This window comes from Panulirus ornatus, chromosome 58 (assembly GCF_036320965.1).
Source record: "Panulirus ornatus isolate Po-2019 chromosome 58, ASM3632096v1, whole genome shotgun sequence".
NCBI classification, from domain to species: Eukaryota; Metazoa; Arthropoda; class Malacostraca; order Decapoda; family Palinuridae; genus Panulirus; species Panulirus ornatus.
This window is the reverse complement of record NC_092281.1, coordinates 3,286,073-3,298,065: the sequence shown is the minus strand read 5'-3', so window position 1 is coordinate 3,298,065 and position 11,993 is coordinate 3,286,073. Positions and strand designations below refer to the sequence as shown.

At 44.7% G+C, this 11,993-nt stretch overlaps 1 protein-coding gene across 2 annotated transcripts in view; it reads left to right on the top strand.

The window, feature by feature from the left end:
• Positions 1-561: 561 nt before the first annotated feature.
• LOC139766850 (uncharacterized) overlaps positions 562-11,993 on the top strand; it is a 26,410-nt gene continuing 14,978 nt past the window's right edge. The window contains exons 1-2 of one of the 2 annotated variants that reach the window (XM_071695805.1): positions 562-1,315; positions 1,421-1,627. In XM_071695805.1, coding sequence (XP_071551906.1) covers positions 1,528-1,627 — 100 coding nt within the window. In that variant the 5' untranslated portion in view covers positions 562-1,315; positions 1,421-1,527. Of the gene's footprint in view, positions 1,628-11,993 lie in introns of both variants that reach the window. The other variant, XM_071695804.1, reaches the window with a different exon arrangement.

The window sequence follows — 11,993 nt, the reverse complement described above, 5'->3', positions numbered from 1 at the left end:
GATAGATAGATAGATATATAGATAGATATTTTTTTTTTCAAACTATTCGCCATTTCCCGCGTTAGCGAGGTAGCGTTAAGAACAGAGGACTGGGCCTTTTTTGGAATATCCTCACCTGGCCCCCTCTGTTCCTTCTTTTGGAAAATTAAAAAAAAAAACGAGAGGGGAGGATTTCCAGCCCCCCGCTCCCTCCCCTTTTAGTCGCCTTCTACGACACGCAGGGAATACGTGGGAAGTATTCTTAATCCCCTATCCCCAGGGATAATATATATATATATATATATATATATATATATATATATATATATATATATATATATATATATAGAGAGAGAGAGAGAGAGAGAGAGAGAGAGAGAGAGAGAGAGAGAGAGAGAGAGAGAGAGAGAGAGTATGCGTATGCGTGTATGTGTGTGTGTGTAAGCGTGTGTGTATGCGTGTGTGTGTGTGTGTGTGTGTGACAACACACATGATGTCTCCCCCTCCATCAGTCAGATAAGATAAAGCTTAATCAGTGATGGGAGGGCAACACGCCCCATGATAACAAGCCAGGAGGCCATGGTGAGTGTGGGTGGTGTGTTGATGCTGTCACACACACTACATCTCCTGCCTCTCTGACCACCACCCAAGACTCGTCGCTTCGCCAGGCGTCACGCGTGACGCGAGCAACGTGACGCACGCCAGATGTGACGCGAGTAACGTGACGCACGCCAGATGTGACGCGAGTAACGTAACGTACACAGACGTGACGGGAGTAATGTGAGGCGCACACACAGACGTGACGCGTGTAACGTGAGACGCACACACCAGACGTGACGTGAGTACGTCACGTACTCAGACGTGACGCAAGGGAGAGAAGGAACAGTTGTTAGTTCCCTTGCGACAGCAATGTTTTGGAAGGGCTCTTCCCCCACCACCTCCTCCTCCTTCTGCTATCGCTTGGGCGTCGGAGCGACACACCTCGAGTAAGAGAACGCATACGACAGGGTTGCGTCGTGTCTACGTCGCACGGAAGAAAGAAAGGAGAGACTCAGGGAAAGAGTCTAACGTCGTACGTCGCGCAGACGAAGTATCCGACGCCCTCGTTAGCGATCCAGTGCGTTAGTGTGTCCGTGTGTGTGTGTGTGTGTCTGTGTCGAGGACCAGGACGTGTGGCCTCAAAAGGAAGAAGAAGAGGAGGAGCAGTCGCTGCTCCTTTTACCTGCAGGTGTTGCGTTCCTGTCGCAGCGAGCAAACCCGCCTTCAGCGACGCCTTCTGCGTCGTCTGTGATCCCCGTACATCTCCAAAGAACCCCAGAGCCCTAGGCTTTGCGAGGCGCCCTCAGGGAAACACTCTACACCGCCTTCAGCGACGCCTTCTGCGTCTTCGGTGATCCACGTAGATCTCCAAAGGAACACCCCAGAGCCCTGGGCTTGCAAGGCGCCCTCAGGGAAACACTCTACACCCCCTAGAGCCCTGGGCTTGCAAGGCGCCCTTAGGGAAACACTCCACACCAGAACTTGTGAGGAGGTGGCCGAGTTGGAAAAATGGGATTGTGTCGGTCTAAACTGGCGGGGGTTCTCCTCCCTCAACTCCTGCTGGTGTTGCTGGCCGGCAGTTGCTTACCCACGTCAGCCACAGCTTCAGGTACTGTCGATGTGTGTGTGTGTGTGTGTGTGTGTGTGTGTGTGTGTGTGTGTGTGTGTGTGTGTCCTCTTGTACATGATGAGGGACAGGTGAAGTGAGGTGGTATGTGTATGTGTATGTGTGTGTGTGATTGCTATTTGTGTGTTACGTGAAAAGAGTTTTACAGACTCATGTCGCTCGCCTTCTCTTAACCTTTTATATCTGTACCATGTCTATTCCTCGCAGTTTCCCACTCTGGCGAGGTAGCGCCAGGAGGAGGGCCTCATTCGCCCAACAACCATTCTCTGTCATGTGCAATGCGCCGAAACCACAGCTCCCGATCGGCTATCAGGCCACAGACCATTCCGTGGTTTTTCCCCCCATTGCTTCATATGTTCTCGTTCATTCTATTGATAGCACGTTGCCCCCTGTATACTATACATCGTTCCAATTCACTCTGTCCCGTGCATGCCTTTCACTCTCCTCCATGTTCAGGCCCCGGGTATTCAAAATCTTTTTCACTCCATCTTTCCACCTCCAATTTAGTCTCCCACTTCTCCATGTTCCCTCCACTTCTGATACATATATCTTCTTGGTCAACGTCTCCTCATACATTCACTTCATACATTCCAACCATTTTCAGCACGCCCTTTTCAACTTTCCCAAACAAACATCTCTCTTACCCTTTCATTACTTACTCGATCAAACCACCTCACACCACATTGTCCTCAAACATTTCATTACCAACACATCACCCTCCTCCGTACAGCCTCGTCCATAGCCCATGATTCACATCCTAGAACCTTCGCCCCCTCATCCACCCTATGATTCACTTCCGCTTCCACGGTTTCATTTGCTGCCAAATCCACTCGCAGATATCTAAAACTACTTCCTTCAAATTATCTCCAATCCTTTTAACTTGTCCCTCTGCCCTACTAAATCAAATAACTCTGCTCTTATTCACAGTCATTCTCAACTTCCTCCCTTCACGCCCTCCTAAACCACACCTGATACACAGAAGATTGTGCCTACGCGAATGAGAAACCGTAGAAGTTGGTGACTGAGTTTGGAAGACAATGTGTGAAAGGAGAAAGTTGAGTGTGAATGTGAATAAAAAACAGGTTATTAGGTTTAGCAGGGCTGAGGGAGAAGTTAGTTGGGATGTTATTTTGAATGGAGAAAAATTGGAGGAAGTTTTAGTTTTTAGATACTTGGAAGTGGATATGGCAGCTTATGGAACCACAGAATTGGAAGCGAGTCATAGGGTGGGAAAGGGGACGAAGGTTATAGGAGCAATGAAGAATGTGTGGAAAGAGAGAATAACTAGAGCATCCTGCATTAAGGTAAGAGAAATGGTCGAAGCCAAAGGCAGCAACCTTGCTAGTACGAATAGAGTATATAAAATACCCTGTAATAGCTGCCTTTCTTCCTACTATGGCCAGTTAGGACGTGGGGATTTTGAGAAACGTATAACTGAACACAGGAACAATGGAAGATCTCATTAGGATATTCAATTCTATATTGGGTCATGTTGACAGGATTGGAAACCTCACTAACTGAAACGACGCTGTAATGGCATCGTTCAACAAAGAGGATGAGTAAAAACAATTGAAGGTGCATATATCTTCGTTAACTTGATGTTAACTCGGATATCTTCGTTAACTTGATGTTAATTAGGTATATCTTCGTTAACTTGATGTTAACCTTCATTAACTTGATGTTAACTAGGTATATCTCCGTTAACTTGATGTTAACTAGAGTATATCTTCGTTAACTTGATGTTAACTAGGTACATCTTCGTTAACTTGATGTTAACTAGAGTATATCTTCGTTAACTTGATGTTAACTAGGTACATCTTCGTTAACTTGATGTTAACTAGGATGTAACTTCATCTAGTACGCACCTGGCCGATTTGCCTTACACCCACTGTTGGCTGATGAAGTTAACTTCATGACTTGGTTAATCTTCCACAAACATATTCGACCACGAATTCGTACATGATTAACATAACCAGTCGTGGAGTGTGATTAATGCTGTCTGTAATGCCATATAACCTGTCTTAATTGGTAATATTAACAACTCTTCCTTATCCCTAAGGTTACTTAAATGTTTATCCACAATATTAACCAAAATTGTTATGAAATAATGATCAAAACAAGATAAGAAGGTGAGGTAAACATGTTATCTTGCTATCCAAGCCATAACCACCCTACGATCGCCCCTTCTTAACCACCCGTCTCTCCCCCTAATTACCCCCTCTAACGACCACTTTGGTATAAAGGAAACGAGCGTGAACGAGCCTGTGTGTGCTGGGGTTATGAAACAGGTTGTGGTGCAGTGGTTCGAGACAGATAAAATGGTCAGAAATACATCAATTACCGAATGACACCATTTTTCTTTTGACGTGTTTACATGTCGCGAGCCACTAAGACGGTGCTTCAAGCTTTGATGGTCGACCTAGTGAGCCACTAAGACGGTGCTTCAAGCTTTGATGGTCGACCTAGTGAGCCACTAAGACGGTGCTTCAAGCTTTGATGGTCGCCCTAGTGAGCCACTAAGACGGTGCTTCAAGCTTTGATGGTCGCCCTAGTGAGCCACTAAGACGGTGCTTCAAGCTTTGATGGTCGACCTAGTGAGCCACTAAGACGGTGCTTCAAGCTTTGATGGTCGCCCTAGTGAGCCACTAAGACGGTGCTTCAAGCTTTGATGGTCGACCTAGTGAGCCACTAAGACGGTGCTTCAAGCTTTGATGGTCGCCCTAGTGAGCCACTAAGACGGTGCTTCAAGCTTTGATGGTCGCCCTAGTGAGCCCCTAAGACGGTGCTTCAAGCTTGATGGTCGACCTAGTGAGCCACTAAGACGGTGCTTCAAGCTTTGATGGTCGACCTAGTGAGCCACTAAGACGGTGCTTCAAACTTTGATGGTCGACCTAGTGAGCCACTAAGACGGTGCTTCAAGCTTGATGGTCGACCTAGTGAGCCATTAAGACGGTGCTTCAAGCTTTGATGGTCGACCTAGTGAGCCACTAAGACAGTGCTTCAAGCTTTGATGGTCGACCTAGTGAGCCACTAAGACAGTGCTTCAAGCTTGATGGTCGACCTAGTGAGCCATTAAGACGGTGCTTCAAGCCTTGATGGTCGACCTAGTGAGCCACTAAGACGGTGCTTCAAGCTTGATGGTCGACCTAGTGAGCCATTAAGACGGTGCTTCAAGCTTTGATGGTCGACCTAGTGAGCCACTAAGACAGTGCTTCAAGCTTTGATGGTCGACCTAGTGAGCCACTAAGACAGTGCTTCAAGCTTGATGGTCGACCTAGTGAGCCATTAGGACGGTGCTTCAAGCTTTGATGGTCGACCTAGTGAGCCACTAAGACGGTGCTTCAAGCTTTGATGGTCGACCTAGTGAGCCACTAAGACGGTGCTTCAAGCTTTGATGGTCGACCTAGTGAGCCACTAAGACGGTGCTTCAAGCTTTGATGGTCGACCTAGTGAGCCACTAAGACGGTGCTTCAAGCCTTGATGGTCGCCCTAGTGAGCCACTAAGACAGTGCTTCAAGCTTTGATGGTCGACCTAGTGAGCCACTAAGACGGTGCTTCAAGCTTTGATGGTCGACCTAGTGAGCCACTAAGACGATGCTTCAAGCCTTGATGGTCGACCTAGTGAGCCACTAAGACAGTGCTTCAAGCTTTGATGGTCGACCTAGTGAGCCACTAAGACGGTGCTTCAAGCTTTGATGGTCGACCTAGTGAGCCACTAAGACAGTGCTTCAAGCTTTGATGGTCGACCTAGTGAGCCACTAAGACAGTGCTTCAAGCTTTGATGGTCGACCTAGTGAGCCACTAAGACGGTGCTTCAAGCTTTGATGGTCGCCCTAGTGAGCCACTAAGACAGTGCTTCAAGCTTTGATGGTCGACCTAGTAAGCCACTAAGACAGTGCTTCAAGCTTTGATGGTCGACCTAGTGAGCCACTAAGACGGTGCTTCAAGCTTTGATGGTCGCCCTAGTGAGCCACTAAGACAGTGCTTCAAGCTTTGATGGTCGACCTAGTGAGCCACTAAGACAGTGCTTCAAGCTTTGATGGTCGACCTAGTGAGCCACTAAGACAGTGCTTCAAGCTTTGATGGTCGCCCTAGTGAGCCACTAAGACAGTGCTTCAAGCTTTGATGGTCGACCTAGTGAGCCACTAAGACAGTGCTTCAAGCTTTGATGGTCGACCTAGTGAGCCACTAAGACAGTGCTTCAAGCTTTGATGGTCGCCCTAGTGAGCCACTAAGACAGTGCTTCAAGCTTTGATGGTCGACCTAGTGAGCCACTAAGACGGTGCTTCAAGCTTTGATGGTCGCCCTAGTGAGCCACTAAGACAGTGCTTCAAGCTTGATGGTCGACCTAGTGAGCCACTAAGACGGTGCTTCAAGCTTTGATGGTCGACCTAGTGAGCCACTAAGACGGTGCTTCAAGCTTTGATGGTCGACCTAGTGAGCCACTAAGACAGTGCTTCAAGCTTTGATGGTCGACCTAGTGAGCCATTAGCACATACGTCAAGCAGTTGTCTTGTCCCGCGTATAATGATTGGCTGGTTTCCGTCGATTTGGCTCAGCCAATCCGCGCTGGTCGTTGTGTGTTTACGTAGCGCGATCTCTGAAATCTCACAGGCTTGGAGTAAAGGCCAAACCACGAAATCTCACAGGCTTGGAGTAAAGGCCAAACCACGAAATCTCACAGGCTTGGAGTAAAGGCCAAACCACGAAATCTCACAGGCTTGGAGTAAAGGCCAAACCACGAAATCTCACAGGCTTGGAGTAAAGGCCAAACCACGAAATCTCACAGGCTTGGAGTAAAGGCCAAACCAACCACGAAATCTCACAGTCATGAGGTGATAGCTAAACCACGAAATCTCACAGTCATGAGGTGATAACTAAACCACGAAATCTCACAGTCATGAGGTGATAACTAAACCACGAAATCTCACATCCATGAGGTGATAGCTAAACCACGAAATCTCACAGTCATGAAACAAAGGCTAAACCACGAAATCTCACAGTCGTAAAGTCATAATAACTAAACCACGAAATCTCACAGTCGTAGTCATAATAACTAAACCACGAAATCTCACAGTCGTAAAGTTATGATAACTAAACTACGAACTCTCACAGTCTTAAAGTCACAACACCTAAACCACGAAATCTCACAGTTGTGAAACAAAGGCTAAACCACGAAATCTCAAGAGTTATTATCATTATTATTATTATTATCATTATTATTATTATTATTATTATTATCATTATTATTATTATTATTTTGCTTTGTCGCTGTCTCCCGCGTTTGCGAGGTAGCGCAAGGAAACAGACGAAAGAGTTATATAAATACATAGAAGCCAAAGCCATGAAATCTCAATGATTACGGACAAAAGGTAATTTTTCAAATCTCCCAGACGGAGAAAATGGACAAACCTAAAATATCTTTCGAATCAACACATGAATATTATCCAACACAGTTAACTATGAGCGTTACACGAGTGCAGTGTGTGTGTGACGTCTTTAGTAACGGTGTTAACACGAGTGCAGTGTGTGTGTGACGTCTTTTAGTAACGGTGTTACAACGAACCTTCGAGGGAAGGAGGTGTTCGGGCTAACGAGTTCTTCCTCCTCAAATTTATCTTGAAGATAGTGAAGAGAAGTGATAGACAGCATTTCAAAATGTTATAAAATAGTGCAATCTATCATAGTCCTGATTGGTATACAGCTCATGTCTCTTAAAATGATTTCCCTTCAATTATCAAAATAAAGTTATATCTCCCCTTGTTACACCTTCAGAACTAATAATTTATTTATTCTATATCAAAAGCAAGTCTTAAAAATCATAAAAGTGACGATGAATGCAATGTTTATGTGAATTTTGACCCTTTGAAGTGCAGCCAAATGGAAATTTGTTTGAGGGGTAAGGGTTCGAGTCTTGCTCAGACACGATTGAAACGCAGCCAAATGGACAATTTGTTTGAGGGATAAGGGTTCGAGTCTTGCTCAGACACGATCCAAATGGCCAATCCCAACTCATCCATAGGGGATTACAACCCCGTTTTCTACAACCTCCGTACAAGAACAACTGGATAAAGGATTTAGAGGTTAAATGAGAACAATAATTGATGACAGTGACAGTGATAATTATGATAACGAATAGATATATAATGTGTGTCGAATCTATCTATCGAGTGCGTGCGTATGTATTTCTGTCTGTGTGACAGTATGTCTGTGTGACAGTATATGTCTGTGTGGTGACAGTATATGTCTGTGTGGTGACAGTATATGTCTGTGTGGTGACAGTATATGTCTGTGTTGGTGACAGTATATGTCTGTGTGGTGACAGTATATGTCTGTGTGACAGTATATGTCTGTGTGGTGACAGTATATGTCTGTGTGGTGACAGTATATGTCTGTGTGGTGACAGTATATGTCTGTGTGGTGACAGTATATGTCTGTGTTGGTGACAGTATATGTCTGTGTGGTGACAGTATATGTCTGTGTGGTGACAGTATATGTCTGTGTTGGTGACAGTATATGTCTGTGTTGGTGACAGTATATGTCTGTGTGGTGACAGTATATGTCTGTGTGGTGACAGTATATGTCTGTGTGGTGACAGTATATGTCTGTGTTGGTGACAGTATATGTCTGTGTGGTGACAGTATATGTCTGTGTGGTGACAGTATATGTCTGTGTTGGTGACAGTATATGTCTGTGTTGGTGACAGTATATGTCTGTGTGACAGTATATGTCTGTGTGGTGACAGTATATGTCTGTGTGGTGACAGTATATGTCTGTGTGGTGACAGTATATGTCTGTGTTGGTGACAGTATATGTCTGTGTGGTGACAGTATATGTCTGTGTGACAGTATATGTCTGTGTGGTGACAGTATGTCTGTGTGGTGACAGTATATGTCTGTGTGGTGACAGTATATGTCTGTGTGGTGACAGTATATGTCTGTGTTGGTGACAGTATATGTCTGTGTGGTGACAGTATATGTCTGTGTGGTGACAGTATATGTCTGTGTGGTGACAGTATATGTCTGTGTGGTGACAGTATATGTCTGTGTTGGTGACAGTATATGACTGTGTGGTGACAGTATATGTCTGTGTGGTGACAGTATATGTCTGTGTGGTGACAGTATATGTCTGTGTGGTGACAGTATATGTCTGTGTGGTGACAGTATATGTCTGTGTGGTGACAGTATATGTCTGTGTTGGTGACAGTATATGTCTGTGTGGTGACAGTATATGTCTGTGTTGGTGACAGTATATGTCTGTGTTGGTGACAGTATATGACTGTGTGGTAACAGTATATGTCTGTGTGGTGACAGTATATGTCTGTGTGGTAACAGTATATGTCTGTGTGGTGACAGTATATGTCTGTGTAGTGACAGTATATGTCTGTGTGGTGACAGTATATGTCTGTGTGGTGACAGTATATGACTGTGTAGTGACAGTATATGTCTGTGTGGTGACAGTATATGACTGTGTGGTGACAGTATATGTCTGTGTGGTGACAGTATATGTCTGTGTGGTGACAGTATATGTCTGTGTTGGTGACAGTATATGTCTGTGTGGTGACAGTATATGTCTGTGTTGGTGACAGTATATGTCTGTGTGGTGACAGTATATGTCTGTGTGGTGACAGTATATGTCTGTGTTGGTGACAGTATATGTCTGTGTGGTGACAGTATATGTCTGTGTTGGTGACAGTATATGTCTGTGTTGGTGACAGTATATGTCTGTGTGGTGACAGTATATGTCTGTGTTGGTGACAGTATATGTCTGTGTTGGTGACAGTATATGTCTGTGTGGTGACAGTATATGACTGTGTGGTGACAGTATATGTCTGTGTTGGTGACAGTATATGTCTGTGTGGTGACAGTATATGTCTGTGTGGTGACAGTATATGTCTGTGTTGGTGACAGTATATGTCTGTGTGGTGACAGTATATGTCTGTGTTGGTGACAGTATATGTCTGTGTGGTGACAGTATATGTCTGTGTGACAGCCATATACAGTGAATCGTTTGTTTTCCCGTGTCGCTAAGTGTAGTGGGTCGTGTCGCTAAGTGTAGCGGGTCGTGTCGCTAAGTGTAGCGGGCCGTGTCGTCAAGTGTAGCGGGCCGCGTCGCTAAGTGTAGCGGGCCGTGTCGCTAAGTGTAGTGGGTCGTGTCGCTAAGTGTAGCGGGTCGTGTCGCTAAGTGTAGCGGGCCGTGTCGTCAAGTGTAGCGGGCCGTGTCGCTAAGTGTAGCGGGTCGTGTCGCTAAGTGTAGCGGACCGTGTCACCAGGTGTAGCGGGCCGTGTCGCTTACTGTGGCGGGCCGTGTCGCCATATGTAGCGTCCATGTCGCTAAGTGTAGCGGGGCTCAATTGAAATATAGAGAGGATGATGAAGCGGAAAAAGAAAAGACATGGGAAAGTAATTACGAACTTTGGAGGAAGAGAAGGAAGTGTCTTTTAAAATGTACCAAGTCATAGTTACTGGGAAAGACATGAGATGGTAGAGAGTTCCAAAGCTTCGACGTGTAGGGAAAAGAAACAGGTATCAAAACGGCCCACCCTTGATTTGCTGAAGGCCACACAATAAACATTGCGACGCAGCAGCTTGTTAAGTATTGCGTGGTCTAGCTAGTGTTGTGGGGGGGCACACAAGCAGCCAGCTCTCGGGAGCAAACACCAAAGTAAACACCAGAGCAGCCAATCTTATATCAAACAAACAAACAAACAAAAAACAGCAAATATAAGGACTGTTGAGTAAAAAGGAATTTGGCAAAACGAAACTTACAACCCGGTTAATACAAGCTGCCCACTTTCAAACACTGAAAATTGTGGTGTCCATTGCTCAAGCCGTTATCTCTAGTCGTTTATCTACGTACAGAGATAAGTCCACAATGGTTCACTTTACAACCAACAAAGTGTGTGTAGTTAGCGGCGTTTCAATTTATCTGTCCACGAACTGGGTCAACAAAGGATTTGTTTGTTCACACATACTCACTCCTGATTGGAGAGTTTCTAGTTAAAAGGCTAGGTTGCCTGTGTGTACTTCAAAAGCCTTTTTTTTTCCACTCAACTTCAATTGAGGAACCACAATTTTCCTTTTTCATCTATATATTTTTTTTCCGTGTGTGTTTGGAAATAGGATTATGTTTGTAGGCCACGACTTGAGTGGAATTCAATGGAAATTCTCTCGTCCTTAGCGTTGCTGTGAGCAACTTTGGGAAGGTGGACTAATATATCTTTTCCTTAAATGAAGACTTGTCTCTTGTTTATGAAATGCCCACGTATAACTCATCATCAGCTCTTTGGTCAACATATACACGCCTTCAAGCTGAGGATCTACCTAATAGTGAACAAAGTCAAGCTGGAAAACCCCATCTATTTGGTCTTCTATAAAGTGGAATGTCTTCGTAAACTAATTTCGCTGATGCAAACTTTGCATCCTTTGCGGTCAGCAACATTTTGCCTTTGGAATCACTTTGTCCCACCAAGGGAAAGGAAGGTTTTTTTCAGCACATCATCACATCCACAAATTAGTTCCTCACTCATGTCGACAATTTCTCCTTCTGTCTTGATGAGTTTGTTGTGAGAGAGTCCAGCAACAGCCAAGGAATAGCTCCTTGCTCCTCATCTGGTTCGCTAATGACACCTTTCCCCCATAACTGCATTGTTCAGTTGAAGAAGAAGTGAAGAAGAACTTGCAGACACTGACTACATCTTGGTGGAAGACCTGGAACTTTTCTTTTAGAAATGGGGATCTTTGAGGCTCCTCCTCCTGCTGCTTCTTCTTGCAGTTCAAAATGGAACTTGTCGAACAGGGGCATGGCTTAGATAAGGGGGCAATACGATAGAACTTGTGGTAGTAATCAATAAGTCTTGTTGGAAGCTGACTAGCTTCCTCCAGTGAAACACTTGCAACACAATCTGCAATGAAAAACGAATTAGCTTTCTTTTTTTCTCTTTCTTTGCTTGCAATCAATGTAGTTTCAGATGAAGCTTTCTTTGCTTGCAGTCAATGTAGTTTCAGATGTAGCTTTCTTTGCTTGCAATCAATGTAGTTTCGGATGTAGCTTTCTTTGCTTGCAATCAATGTAGTTTCGGATGTAGCTTTCTTTGCTTGCAATCAATGTAGTTTCAGATGTAGCTTTCTTTGCTTGCAATCAATGTAGTTTCAGATGTAGCTTTCTTTGCTTGCAATCAATGTAGTTTCAGATGTAGCTTTCTTTGCTTGCAATCAATGTAGTTTCAGATGTAGCTTTATTTGCTTGCAATCCATGTAGTTTCAGATGTAGCTTTCTTTACTTGCAATCCATGTAGTTTCAGATGTAGCTTTCTTTGCTTGCAATCAATGTAGTTTCAGATGTAGCT